Source organism: Notamacropus eugenii, chromosome 1, assembly GCF_028372415.1.
Source record: "Notamacropus eugenii isolate mMacEug1 chromosome 1, mMacEug1.pri_v2, whole genome shotgun sequence".
In the NCBI taxonomy this organism is placed as follows: Eukaryota; Metazoa; Chordata; class Mammalia; order Diprotodontia; family Macropodidae; genus Notamacropus; species Notamacropus eugenii.
Window position 1 is genome coordinate 232,217,844 of NC_092872.1, and position 15,073 is coordinate 232,232,916.

At 42.0% G+C, this 15,073-nt stretch overlaps 1 protein-coding gene across 4 annotated transcripts in view; it reads left to right on the forward strand.

The window, feature by feature from the left end:
* DLG5 (discs large MAGUK scaffold protein 5) overlaps positions 1-15,073 on the forward strand; it is a 151,359-nt gene that overhangs the window by 75,011 nt on the left and 61,275 nt on the right. For all 4 annotated transcript variants that reach the window (XM_072628068.1, XM_072628070.1, XM_072628069.1 and 1 more), the window contains 3 exons: positions 979-1,147; positions 4,859-5,002; positions 6,572-6,755. In XM_072628068.1, coding sequence (XP_072484169.1) covers positions 979-1,147; positions 4,859-5,002; positions 6,572-6,755 — 497 coding nt within the window. The remainder of the gene's footprint in view (positions 1-978; positions 1,148-4,858; positions 5,003-6,571; positions 6,756-15,073) is intronic.

Consider the following 15,073-nt stretch of genomic DNA (forward strand, 5'->3'; position numbering starts at 1 on the left):
GCATTCATTCAAAAGTTTAGTGAGTGTTAAGTCAGTCAGGAAGCATGTATTAAGCCCCTGGGGTGTATGGGGTATTTAGAAGAACTAGCACTTCTGGTGTGAGGACTGGCTGAGTCTTTCTCAGAGCTACTCATCTACCTTTGGTGTCCTCCTGATTCACTCAGCTCTTACCTGTGGTCCTATAGCCACCATACCCTGGTAAAACTATCTCAGCAGATAGGCTAAACTTAGTTGAGGACAACCAACAGGACTGAAACCCACTGGTAAGTTGGGGGGTGTCTTCACCAGGCATGTGAAGACTTCCCCCAGCAGAACTGGCAGATGAGAACAATTTGTTCCAATGGCCTGAAGCTGTGGAGCACTCAGAGTTTGGTCAAATATCGGAGAAATCAAAGTCATCCACTGCATCCCCAGTCAACCTGACTTTTGTCCTGCCACTGGATTTTGATGAGTCTGGAAGAGAGTGAGACTGATGACTTTGTGCAACTCTGCCTCACTTAAATCCAATTCACATGCAAGTCCAGACATCAACCCATGATGTCATATGTCCTCTTCAAAAACAAGGGAGGAGCAACGTTAAGCACCCGTTATGTGCCTAGCATCTATGCTAAGCATTGAGAATACAAAGAAAGGACTAAGTCCTTCTCTCAAGGTGCTCACGATCTAATGGGGACAAAACATGACAAAAACCTGATTGGGTCATGGGAAGGGAGGGCAGTCTGGGCTGGTGAACAACATGGCGGAGTGTACTGAAAGCTGGATTTGGAGACAGGAAGACAAGTTCCAATTCCTCCTGAGGCTGTGCACCTCTGAACAAAATCCTCTCATCTCTCAGGCTCTGTTTTTTTTGAAAATTGGGATAATGAATAGCCACAGTACCTACCTCACAGGGTTGTTATGAAGCTTAAGCGGGATAATGTATGTAAGAGTCTGCTGCATTAATGCTGTAGTTCTGACGCTTGTGTACTTTCTCTCCAGGCACGACTGGAAAGGCATCCTCTCCTCCACCCCCAAGCGCAGACAGCAGGCAGGCCAATGAGAAAGTGGAAACCCTTTTGATTCAGCTGAGGCTGATCACCCGAGAGAGGGATGAGCTGAGGAAGCGCCTGGCCCTGTCATCTCCTGGTTCGACTTTCGACGACTGCAGGTCACATCTCCTGCTTGTTTTGCTGTTCTGACTTCATTCATTAAGTGTCTATTAAATATCTGCAGTGTACAGTGCTAGGTGCTAGAGACATGAAGATAAGCATGAAACCCTCCTTGCTCTCCAAAATCTTACATTTTACTGTATCAATAGGTTACTTGCTGTGTGAAGCAGAGAGGCTTTTTTGTCTTAAATTAGCAGTAGGTCCCTGTACACAACATAGACATAGCCTATAGATCAGTTGGTCAGTGAGTGAGCATTTGTTCATCATCTACTGTGTGTGTGCCAGTTACTTAACTAGGTGCTGGTGATAAAGAGGAAGGCAAAAAAAACCAAAACAGTGCCTACCCTCAAGGAGCTAACATTCGAATGAAGGAGATAGCAAGTAAATATCCAGGTACAGATACATTAAGTATCTTCTGCTTCTGTGCCAGGACTGGGAATATGTAAATAGAAACAATTCTTGCCCTCAAGGAGTTCACGTAGCATGTGTATCTTTGCGTATATACAAGGTATATATAAAAAAAAACTTAGTGTAGTTTATTAAAACTATTAGTACTTATTTAGGAGCTTATGTAATGTATTGAAGCTCAAAATTGCACTAAGACTTTTGGGACCCCCTGTATACAAAATAAATACAAAGTGGTTTTGGGAGGGAGAGCATTAGCAGATTGGTGGGTGGAGGAATCAGGGGTTGTTGGAGCAGAGATATATAGGAGAAATGACTCCTTGTCTTATCTTGTAGGAAGTAGGATTCAGGGAGAGAGGGAACGTGATCCTTAGCCTCTCTGAGAGGCTGGCAGTTTTCTTGATAAAAGGTCATTAGCTCTAGAAGCAGAAGGAATCTCACATCATTTAGACCAATCTCCTCATTTTGTAGATGGGGAAACTGAGGCCCAGAGAGATGAAATCAAAGCCAAGAGCCGAAATTCAAATTTATTTATTTTAAAAAAACTATTAATTTGTTTTCTGTTTTTAAATCTTTAGATTTTCTCCTCTTTCTTCCCCCTCCCTCCCCAAGATGGTGTGCAATAATCTTACATGGGTTCTACACATAGATGCTTATTAAACACATCTTCACTTTGGTTATGTTGCATAGAAGAATTAAAATGAATGGGAGAAACTGAGAAAAACCATAACAAAACAAAATATAACACAAGAGAAAATAGTCTGCTTCATTTTGCGATCCAATTCCACAGTTCTTTCTCTGGATTTGGAAGGTATTTTGCCTCAAGAGTACATTGGGAATGTTTTAGGTCCTTGCATTGCTGTGAAGGGCTAAGTCTACCAAAAAAATTCCTCACACGCTGTGGTTGTTGTTGGTATGCAGAGTTCTCCTGGTTCTACTCCTTTCGCTCCTCATCAATTCATATAATTCCTTTCTGGTCTCTCCGAAGTCTTCCTGTTCATCATTTCTTTTTTTTAAATATTGTTTTATTTGTTTTCAGTGTTCTACAGTCACTTCCATATATCTTACATTTTTTCCCCTCCCTCCCCCTTCCCTCCCCAAGATGGCGTACAGTCTTACATAGATTCTACACATACATTCCTATTAAATACATTTTCACCTTAGTCATGTTGCACAGAAGAATTAAAACAAATGGGAGAAACCATAAACCAAAACGTAATACAAAAGAAAATGGTCTGCTTCATCCTGTGATCCATTTCTATAGTTCTTTCTCTGAATGTGGAAGGCCTTTTGTCTCAAGAGTCCATTGGGAATTTTTTAAGTCCTTGCATTTAAGTCTACCAGAAAAATTCCTCACACACTGTGGCTGTTGCTGTGTACAAAGTTCTCCTGGTTCTGCTCCTTTCACTCAGCATCAGTTCATATAAGTCTTTCCAGGTCTCTCTGAAATCTTCATGTTCATCATTTCTTATAGCACAATAGTATTCCATTACGTTCATGTACCACAACTTGTTCAGCCATTCCCCAATTGATGGGCATTCCCTCAATTTCCAGTTCTTGGCCACCACAAAAAGAGCTGCTGTAAATATTTATACGTGTGGGACCTTTTCCCATTTTTATGATTTCTTTGGGATACAGTCCTAGAAGTGATTGGTTGGTTGTTGTCCTTCCTTCTCAGAGAAGACAAAAATGACACCACTATGATAAAGTGAAGTTTCAGTGTGTCTGACTGGCTGATCAGACCAATATGAGCTGGGCATGCTCTACCACTGGTTGGGCACAGATAGTGCATGTGAATATTTGAGTGGTTACTCCAGATTTTCACATCCTACCTTTACTTTATGCTATCTCAAAAGGTATGCACATTTTTGTAGCCCTTTGGGCATAGTTCCAAATTGCTCTCCAGAATGGTTGGATCAGCTCACAGCTCCACCAGTAATTGAAATTCAAATTTAAATCCCAAGCTTATTGTTCTTTGCATCTCCCATACTTCCTAGAAGAAAAAGGGATGACTAATTAGGGAAAATTGACCACTTTGGGGTAACTTAAGCACTTTGTCTCCAGGGGCATAGCTAGATGGTGCAGTAGATAAGAATATTAGATTTCGAGTTAAGATCTGAGTTCAAATCTTTCCTCAGGCATTTATTAGCTGTGCCACCCTAAACAGATCATTTAATTTCTGTCTGCCTCAGTTTCCCCATCTGCAAAATAGCATTAATAATGTCATCTATTTTGTAGGACTTTTATGAGGATCAAATGAAGTCATATTTGTAAAACATTTTGGAGACCATAAAACACTACATAAGTATTGTTTTTATCATCATCATCATATTTTTTTTGTGAGGCAATTGGGGTTAAAGTGACTTGTCCTGGGTCACACAGCTAGTAAGTGGGAAGTGTCTGAGATCAAATTTGAACTCAAGTCCTCCTGACTCCAGGGCCAGGGCTCTATCTACTGCCTACCTAGCTGCTCCTTATATTCTTCTTAAAATGACATAATTCTTGTCCTCTTTCAATTCTGCTTAGTTTTCATACTTGTAAGAGTCCTTCTGGGCTTAATGGGCTGATATGGGAGTATTTTTTCAAGGGTATTGATCTGGTGATTCTTAACCTGTAAAGACTTCTCTTCAGGGAAGGAGGAAGTTTTCCTCTCTGATGGGAATGCAGTGGTCTGGGTAGCAGGTCTTCACTGAGTGGAACCAATCAGTGAGGTCTCTGTTAAGTTCTGACTCTGCTCAGTCTTGTACTAGATGTTGTAGGGGATACAAGGGAGGAGGAAAGCACTGTTTTCACACTCAGGGAATTTATAGTCCAGTTAGGCAGAAGAGGCCGACACAAATGAAAATATTTAGAGGGTAATTTCTGTGGTTCAGTGGTATCTGACTTTTCGTGACCTCATTTGGAGTTTTCTTAGCAAACATACTGGAATATTTTGCTATTTTCTTCTCCAACTCATTTTATACGTGAGGAAACTGAGGCAAGCAGAGTGAAGTGACTTGCCAAGCTAGTAAATGTCTGAGGCCAGATTTGAAATCAGGAAGATGAGTCTGCCTGACTCCAGACTACTTTGTGTACTGCACTGCCTAGCTGCCCTGTGGATAATACAGGATGCTAAATAATAAAGCATTCAATTGTTGGTTTCTGGCTGTTACGGGAAGAGATGAGAGCAGGGGAATGAGGTCATGGAAAACACTGGACCTAGAATTGTCAGCCATGTTTCTCACTGTTGACCCAAGGCAAGGTTAAATACTCATTTCTTTGTCTTGGTTTTGTTAATTTGGTTTATTTTTTTCTTCTTCTGGCAGGCCATACCACAAGCTGAACCCTGACTATGAGAGGCTCAAGATTCAGTGCATGAGGGCCATGTCAGACCTGCAGTCCCTCCAGAACCAGCATACCAAGACCCTGAAAAGATGTGAGGAGGTTGCCAAAGAGGCTGACTTTTACCAGTAAGTATTGTTCAGTTAGATTGGTACTCTGCTACCTCTTTACTGCCACATCTTTTGTTTTTACCTTTTAAAATTAAAAAAATGTATATCAAAATGAACAAACATTTATTTTTTCTTGTTTCTCAGTCCCCTCAAAAAAAAAGAAAAATAAAAACATAGCCCCTATAACAAATGTGTGTAGTGAAGCAAAACAGATTCCCATGTTGACCGTGCCCCGAGATGTGAATCTTTTTCTTTATTTTATTACCTCCCTTTGCAGAGGGGGATAACATGCTTCATCTGTCCTCAGCAGTCATGGTGGATCCCTACATTGGACAGAGTTCCTCAGGGTCTTTGAAAGTTGTCTTCTTTCTTTACAATGTTGTTATTATGATTTCAGTTATTCCCTGGTTCTGCTGACTTTATTCTGTGTTGCTTTATTCAAGTCTTCCCAGGTCTCTTAAGCTATTCCATTCATCATTTCTTAAAATGCACAATATTCCATTCCATTCATGTACCATAACTTGTCAGCCATTGTCCAACTGATGACCACCTCCTTAGTTTCCAGTTCCTTGCTCTCATAAACATAGCTGCTTTAAACATTTTTGTCTTATGACTCTCTTTTTACTTTCTTTGATCTTTTTGAGATATAGGTCTACTGGTAGTATCCTTGGGTCAAAGGGCAGCATGCTCACTGCCAAGACCTCACGTCTTTTCCTTGTGTGCTTTTTTGGAGTCCTGGACATGAAGTCAGAAGTCCAAGACTGGGTTCTGGTCTTATCTTATCCACCAGCTATATCTTACTGGACTTCAGTTTCTTTATCTGTCAAATGGGGATATATACTGCCTATATTTTTCCTAGGCTTACTTTAAGGATCAAACGAAATAATAGATGGAGATATACCTTAAGACAAGTTTGAATTCATTCATTGGCTCTTTAGTTCTAAAGTTGGAATGGACCATCTAGGCCAACTGTATTATTTGTCAAATAAGGAAAATGAGGCCTAAGACTTGCCTAAGATCACACGGTAGTAACAGGCAGAATAGGGATTTGAAGTCAGGTCCTGTGACACTTGTTAAATATTCCAAGCTCTCCACCATACTGTTAGGGCACTTATTTGAGCCCTTAGATGTTCCTCAACCCATTGCTTCTCTCTTTTTTTGGAGAAGTGGAAATTAGGAGAATTCTCCAGGATTTTGATTACATTTCCCCTTCCTCTCAGCATCCATCTGGTATCCTGTGTTATCATCCCAGGGCTCAGGTCTTAAAGGTTAGACTTTCCAGCAGACTGGGGCTTTTTGTCATCTGTTTCACTTTGTTTTCAGATAGTGTCCATGAGAAGGAAGGTCTGTTTTTTGTTTGCTTCTCCTGCCTTGTGCATTTGGTGGGTTTTGGGTGCCTTGTTTATTTCTTCCTTGTGCCTAGCTCAGTTCTGGCCACCTGACTTTGGCCTGTATTCTTGGAAGCCTCCATCTTGGTTAGCCTACTCTTGCTCCCATCTAGATGGAGATCACTGATGGGAGCCTTTGGTTGATGGAGTATTACAAGGTTCAAGGTGTCCTGTGGCTCAGTGTGAGGTTCTTTTCCAGCACTCTCCACAACCGACTCCTGAGTGACCAAGCACAGCTGAAAGAGGACGTGGACATGCTGAGGCGGGAGAATGGACAGCTGCTCCGTGAGCGGAACCACCTGCAGCAGTCATGTGAAGACATGAAACGGCTTCGAGAGGAGGACCAGAAGGAGATCACTGACCTCCGGGCCCAGCAGCAGCAGGTAGTGGTGATGAGGGGGCTGGAAGGTATGGTGAGGAGGCTGGATGGGGGAAGGTCAGGGAAGTCCTGAGGTGGAGTGGGTGGAGCACAGTTGATGTGAGGCCCTCTGCCCTGCCTGCCCCTACACTTACTAGTTGGATGATGAGATCTGTCAAAATGCTTTGGCAAAGTTCAAAGCATGTCCCCTGTTTGGTGGGATTATCATTAGAGATCAACCCTGTAGCTGTTGCTGGTTCCTTCTCAGATCTCAGCAGCTAGGATCTTGATGACTTAAAGGTTTGAGTATCAGATGTGAAATCCTTGGGGTCTGGGTTTGAAGCCTGGTCATATGATGTAGTGGAGGAGGCCTGATAATCCAGAGGTCTGGGTATGTTCCTTGCTGGTTCTGTCACAGGTTCTCCCAGTGATCCTCAGTGGAACACTGTGCCTTCAACTTCCTGTAAAATGAGACCACAGGTTCTTAACCTTTTTGTATCTGAGACTCCTGTGGACGCCTGGGGAAGCATCCTCAGATTAATATTTTTAAATGCATAAGATAATAAGGCTACAAAGGTAACTAATCACATTGATGTAAATTGTATGTAAATGCTCAGACTTCTCTCCCCAAATAATTGACTACTAAAATGGTTTGAGAGATATAGTTTCTTATAATTCAGTCATTTTACTAAAAAGGTTTGAGAGGCATAGTTTCTGTGTAATTCAGTCATTTTATTAATAAAGCCATCATATTATTAATAAGAGGATGGTCATTTGGCCATCTCTCTTAAGAGACTAAGAACCCTCATGGTGGTGGGCTCATAGTTCATATATCCTTGGAAGGTTTTCAGTAAAGGACTGAGAGTGACATCATGTCACCCTTGGACCTAGAGTCTTATCTCTATACCCAGACCACCCCCAGCCTTGGGCAATCTATTCAAAGAATTCATGCCCCACCCAAGCCTGTGCAGAACACAATGCTGCTCCATTAGGGTGGGGTCTTGAACAAGGTTAGTCCAATCTTGTTATTAACAAAGTCCTGAGCTTTTAAAAATCCAGACTTTTAGAAAATGGGGAGAACTCTGAATATCCCCAAATTATTATTTTCATTTTTTTGAAACTGGCCTTCCCTATTGTGTCCAGGCTGGAAGGTTACCCATAGCTCAAACCCATGGCTGATCAGCAGAGAAATTTTGACTTTGTTTCTGACCTGGATTGCCTTTCCCCTCCTTTGGCAGCCTGGTATCTCACCATTTTGATGCCATGCATACTGTGGTCACTGCGTTCACTTTAATCTTAATGCAGTTTAGAGCTCCTGAATGCAAGTGACCCACCAACCTCAGCTTCCTCTATGAGCGAGGATCACAGGCCACACTTGGCCACCTATTTTCTTTAAATATGGGCCCCTCTTTCTATATTTAAAATCAGAACAGATACACAAAAAAAGAAAAAAACAGTTGCATGTGACAGAACCTCAGAACCTGAGAGGCTGTCTAGTCTAACCCTATTCCTGAAAGTCAGGTATGAGAGACCTGACAAGTGGCCCTCTAACCTTTGCATGTAGACCCCATGGAGGGCAAGGCACAAATTGGGGAGGAAGCCTGGACCTCCTGACAGTCCATTCTTTTGGATTTCTTCATGGGAAGAAGAGACCTCAGAAACCATCTGATTTAGCCTATATTTGACTTCAGAATTCACTCTACAACAGTCATTCAGACCTCACCTTTTGTGTAACCTTCATTATGCTGGTAGAGTTCCCATTTTTATAGCTGAAGTAACTGAAGTGTGCACCCACAGTGTAAGCAATCTGCTTAGTTACCCAGTGGGCCTGTGTGAGGTCAAATTAGACTTCTTGACACTGGAATTTCTAAGGTTATTTGTTAGTGGCAATATACACTCACAAGAAGGTATCTGTCTTAAAGAAATCAAACAAGCCCCTTCATTGTTCTCAAGAACTTTTTTCCAAGGTGTCATGGGGGCATAACTCAAGTGCACTGGTTCTAGGTCTAGCTTTACATTCTTTGATCAAAGAATGAGGAAGGTAAGAGCTGGAGGGAGGCAAGAATGATGCAATGTAAGTGTGATACAGTGTAGGGAAAAAAGTGGATGACATGTTAGAAACATGAGTTCTAGTTTTGGTTGTACAATCGATTTGCTAATTGGGGTCAAAGTTTTCCCCGCCTGTGATATAGAGTTGAAGATTGAAGGTTGGAAGGGACCTTACCCAGTCATTTAGTGCGATCCTCTCATTTTGCAAATGAAGTTTGTAGAGAAGTTAAATGGTTTGCCTGTGGTCATGTAGGGTTATACAGGGGCAGCTAGGTGGCTTAGTGAATAGAGCACTGGGCCTGCAGTTCAGATCAGACATTTACCAGCTCTGTGTCCTTGGATAAGTCACTTAACCTTGTTTGCCTCAGTTTCCTCCTCTGTAAAATGAGCTGGAGAAGGAAGTGACAAACACTCCAGTATCTCTGCCAAGAAAACTCCAAATGGGGTCGCAAAGAGTCAGAGCTACAGTGACTGAATAAAATGTGGTCATATAGGTATTAAGTGGAAGTGTTCAAATTTGAACACAGGTCCTCTGGCTCAGAATGCATGACTCTTCGGAACCACCCCTACACCTGCTTAATTCTAGTACCTTCCCTTTGTGGATTATCTCCAATTTATCCTGTTTGTAGCTTGTTTGTACATAGTTGTTGTCCTGTTGCTTTCCCCCATTAGCACTTAAATGTTTGCTAACTGATTGGTTGAATTTTATAAATTGTGCTTTGCCCATGGGCATGGAGCTCAGAAGTAGCATAGGCATGATTTTAACTCAAGCCCATCCTGCTGCCTCTTCAAATGGAGTATTTGCCTGATCCAGCATCTGTGGGAGAACATGGAGAATTGCACAGGATAGGAGGACTCACATCAGTGAGATTCCAAATCTCCTGCAGTCAGTCAGCAAACATTTATTTAGCACTTACTGTGTGCCAGGCATTGTGCCCAGGGCTTTGTATACAAAGGCAGCTCATGACTGAGCTGGGCCTGCTTATCCCCACCATCCCCCTTTGATGGGAATATCATTACTGTTGACTTCACAGCGTTGTCATGAAGAGATCATAGACTCTAAAGCTGGGAGGGGATAGTCAGATGCCATGTTGACCAACTGCTTCACTTTTATTGTTGTTCAAACGTTTTTCAGTCATGTCTGACTCTCTGTGACCCCATTTCTTGGAAAAGATACTGCAGTGGTTTGCCATTTCCTTCTCCAGCTCATTTTAAAGATGATGAAACTTGAGGCAATGGGATTAAGCAATTTGTCCACTACTAGTAAATGTCAGAGACTGGATTTGAAATCATGAAGATGAGTCTTCCTGATTCCAAGCCCAGTGCTTTCTTCATTATGGCACTACCCAGCTGCCCCCATTTCATTTTACAGATGAGGAGGTAGAAGCCCAGGGAAGTTAGGGGATATGCCCTATGTCTGTTACACAAGGTGTAATTTGGGGCTTTCCATCCATCCTTCATCCTTGAACTTCAGAGCCATTGAGCCAGTCTGCCTCCTTAGAATGAAAGAATATGGAAAACTCTTCAGAATGTGTAGCTTGCATTACTCTAAGGGACTGATAAGTGAACTTCCTATAGGCCTTGGTGGATCACCTTGTGGGTGTAGGATTTTCACCCAGACTGGAAGTGAACTAATAAAACCCCTTGACTTGACTTCTCAGACAATCTTATTTTTCCTCTAGAATATTTCCTGAATTCTCTAGGATAGGGTCTTCAGCCCCAAACTTAGCACTGAATGGTTAAATGTTGATACCTCTTTTGATTGATTTTGATCTGAAAAGGACCTTTAAGATTGTCTAATCTCGTGCTCCCATTTTATAGATGAAGAAGCAGAGGCTCAGAAAGGCCAGCCCTTCTCTCAAGCCTGTTGATGGTACCTAAATATTTCTCATTCTTTTTTTCCCCAGTCTACCCTTCTCATTTCCTCAACCCTGCCTACCTTGGCTTTCTTGGCTGTTTGCCAAGTAATCTTTTCCTTATTCTGCTCTGAGCCTGAAACATGACTTTTTCTTAAGTCATCTTTCACCCCATCCCCTCTTCAAATGAGGTAGCCTCCCCAAAGCTTTGACAGCCTTGAAATTATATTCATATTAAATCTACTTTTAAAACCTGCCCTTCCCAAGGTATAAAGATATCTTGGTAGCCTCTCCTTGGAGACTGATGCAGCTTTTTTTGGGGGGGGTGTGTGTGAGTAAATTGAAGTGGTTTTACAAGCAGAAAGTATGTTCTGCCCTTGGTTGCTGTCTTTCTGTCTCCTGTTCCCTTCACAGAAAGTTGAGGACTCTGCTACCACCTAATCTCCCTACTCAGTTCCTTGTCCCCAACCTCTTCTTCTAAGAAGAGACACTTAAAGATTATGGGGGGTGGGGAGGAGAAGGAAGGTTAGTGTTTGAATAAACTTTGGCTATTTAGGTTCCCAGAGTCTATTCAGATAGAACAAAGCCATCTGGTGATTAATGCCCTTAAAATTTCCAAGAAAAGGGGAGCTTAGCTGAGGTGAAAGAATAGACGTTTCTGGATTGTACAGAACAAACTTCTTTCTCACTGAGGGTTTTCTCCTCTCCTGCCTGGCCCCTGTAGGGGTCATGGGGTTCCTGCATTATGGGCACTCCAGAGGGGCTTGGTGGAGCAGGTACTTTTCTAACTGTGGTAGAAGGTGGTTAGTGGCTCCCTCCTCCAAGGACCTTGGTCAGGCTGGTTCCTTGACAAGGCCCACAGGGGAAAGGTCAGTCTGGTTCCACAAGGGTGGTTTTGTTGCCTGGATCCTCCCATGGCTTGTAAACTCCAAGAGGCCCTGGCTGGCGAAAGGGGGCTGTTTGCCTTGTGTGTTTGCGAGAGGGATTTACCCATCTCTCCTGCCGGCTGGATGATTTATGGTTTAGGGGAAATGTCGCTGCTCTGGGTGTGACGGTTGAAGGGATTTGATTTCATGTCTGAAAAGCCAAACCAGCGGCCCATCCAGCTTCCTAGATTTTCAACTAAGCTGTTTCATCTTATGAGAATGTCAGGGGTGATTTCTATCTCGTTCTTGGTGGATTTTGCTGGTTTCATTCTTGTGAAAGCTGCCAGGGATACACAAAGGAGAAATCCTTCAGTAACCTGAACATTATAGTGAGAATTCTGACAAATCTCCTAGGATATGAACAATTTCACTGTCCTTACCTTTGCCCTTGTTCTTCAGTTTCCATTTTCTAAAAATGCAGAAAATTCATGAGATCATAGATCTTGAGCAGAAAAGGATCTCCGCATTCTCTTGTACAGTGGCCCAGAGGGTCATATAGATTGGTGGGACTTGAAATCAGCTCCTTTGATTCCAGAAGTGATGTTTCTGTCTATTTCACAGGGGACTAGTCCGCTAGAATCTAAGCTTATTGAGGTCGAGAACTGATTTTTGTCTTTGTGTCTTGAGTACCTACCAATGTGCTTGACACATATTAAATGTCTAATGATGCCTGCTGAATTGAATTGAATTGAATTCTCTGGGAGTGGGAAAAAGGAAGGGCCACATTAAGGGGGAGAAAATTCATGATCTCTTTTGCCATGAAGATTCCTCCAGTAGACTTCAACGTCTGGTTCCAGGGATCTTCTTTCTACTCTGAGAATATGTCATTTGCTTTGGAGAATTGAATTCTTGGGGCTGAAGTTGAGACAGCAGTCTTTGGTTTATAGAGAGCCTTCCTCTTTCAACTATATCCTGTGAAATGGAACGAACTCTGAGTCAGAGAATTTGGATTTGAATCTTGTCTCGGCCGCTTAATACCTGTGGAAAATTGGGCCAATCACTTCGGATCACACACATAGAGAGATTAATGGAAACTTGGCTTTAGGCCAACACCACCTTTTTTTTTTTTTTTTTGATAAGGATGTGAAGAAACTTGCCCACGAGTAAGTAAGCATAGCCAAGTTTCAAACATAGGGGCTTTGACCCCACATTTAGCTCTTCTAGAGCATTGCAGTTCAAGGTTCTTGATTTCAATTTCCTTACTTGTAAAATGAAGAGCTTTGGCTTAGATGTCTTCTATGATCCTTGCAGCACCAGTTATATTACCATATAGTTTCTCAATAAGTTTAAAAAATTTAGTTTTGTTGTTTGAATGTAAGAATATCCAAATACTAGAGGATTCTCACATGATCCTACCCACAGCTGCCACCTTGTGGGCACTACCAGAATGACAATAGCTGCTTTTCTCTCTAGTGCAGTAAAGCATCGTTGATTAAAACTGCAAGGACTTGGGATTTTCAGGATTAATTCATACTGGTATAAGGGATTCTCATTTAATAAAATATAAAAAAAATTCTTCCTCTGTGAATTTTAGAGATGGAATGAAATGGAGCAGCATTTTGCTTTGTGTCAGGCATTGAGAATACACCTATAAACAAGCAAGGTAATCTCTGCTTTTATAGAGGTTGTATTTTAATAGGGATAAGCAACATGTAGGGGAGCAGGAGTTGGAAGAGGGGCCTTGACAGAGAAGTGCATGGTGACATAACCAGTCAGTCATATGGTGGGTGTCAGACAATAAGGGAAAAACTCATTCATAAGAGTCCAGGTTTCAGGGGTCAGGGTCTGAATTCTGGTGGGGTAGGGAGGAGGAATTGGAGGAGGCTGGAATGGAGGTGGCATGGTCGTCTAATCCAGCCATTGACTTTCACAGATGAGAAAACTGAGGGGGAGGGCGAGGAGGAGGGGGGAGGAGTAGCTTCTCTGAGATCCCTCAGTTTTCAGCTGAGCTGACATTTGAATGCAGCTCTTCTAGAACCAGCTCTTAAACTCAGATCCTCTGACTTCAGGTCATTCTCTTGTTCCTTCTCCCATGAGAAAAGGGAATCAAGATATAGAAAAAGTTACAAACTGAGGCAGGGTACTGTAATGACCAGAGCCTAGCCTTCAGAATAATAATAGTGATAAATAAAAATAGCTGACATATAGAGCTTGCCACTTGCCAGCCACTGGGCTGGGTACTTTACAATTAATTTATTTGATCCTCAGAACAACCCTGGGAGGTAGATTCTATTATTCCAGTTTTACACTTGAGAAAACCAAGGCAGGAAGAAGTTGAGTCACACAGCTAGTAAGTGTCTGAGGTTGAATTTGAACTCCTGGCTACATATAGATCCAGCACTATGTGTACTATGGCGCCACCTATCTGTCTCTAAGGTGGGGGGATCCTCTTAAGTAGCCAAAATGTTGCAGTATCCATGCATTAAATTCAGGCTTTTGAATCCTAGGATAGGGACAGCTCGAAGCCCAAGTGATTCTTGGTGTATACATAGAATTAGTTTGGTTATCTGTTTTTCCAGCCCACAATGATTAGAAAGAAGGAAAGGAGATGGTGGGGTAGTTACACCAACAGGATTGAGAATTAACAGCCTGGCAGCGGTGGAGGAGACAGAAGCTTATACAAATGAGACCTCATTTGTACAAAATGCCTCAGCAGCCTTTATACAAAAAGCCTCAGCAGCAGGGGGTCATATCATTTATCATGGGGAGGAAAGTCCCACATACCACAAGGGCAATGAGGAACTACTGGGCTGCAGTACTCAGTCCTTCAGTAACTCTGCTGTTTATAGTAGATGCCTTCAGAAAAGGTTAAAATCAGACTCTCCGTATTCCGTGTAAGAGGGAATTCTGGGATACATTTTATATAGATTCTATCCAAATTTGTTGAAATGTTTTGGGACTTAGAGGTGTAATCTTTGATTATTTGGAGAATTCACCAATGTATGATAACTTAGGTGTTTATGCAGGGCTTTATGGTTTGCACATATTTTACATACAGTATTTGATGCTTCCAAAAATCCTTTGAGTTAAGAAGAGGCAGGTACAGTGGCTAGAGTGGTAGACTTGGAATCAGGAAGATCTGACTTTAAATTTTGCCTCAGATGTTTCCTAGCTGTGTGGCCCTGGGTTAGCCACTTAACCTCTGTCTGTCTCAGTTTCCTTAGTCTTATAATGAGAATAGTAATATTTACCTCACTGAGTTGTTGTGAAGATGGTGAAGATGCTAGCTATTAAGCTATATGTTTACATGTGTATATGTATGTGTATGTGTGTACATGCACATATATATCCAGTAGCTCCTATGTGCAAAACACTGTGTCAATCCTTGGAGATACAAATGCAAAGAATGAAATATCCCTATTCTTAAGGAGATTCTATTTCAGCAGGAGAGAAAAGTACATCTCTAAGTATGTACAGATTAAATTTAAAGAGAATAAGTACAAATTAATAGAAAATAGTGAAACGTTGTAGTTAGGTAGGTTAGGTAGTCCGGGAGGGAAGGCATGACTAGC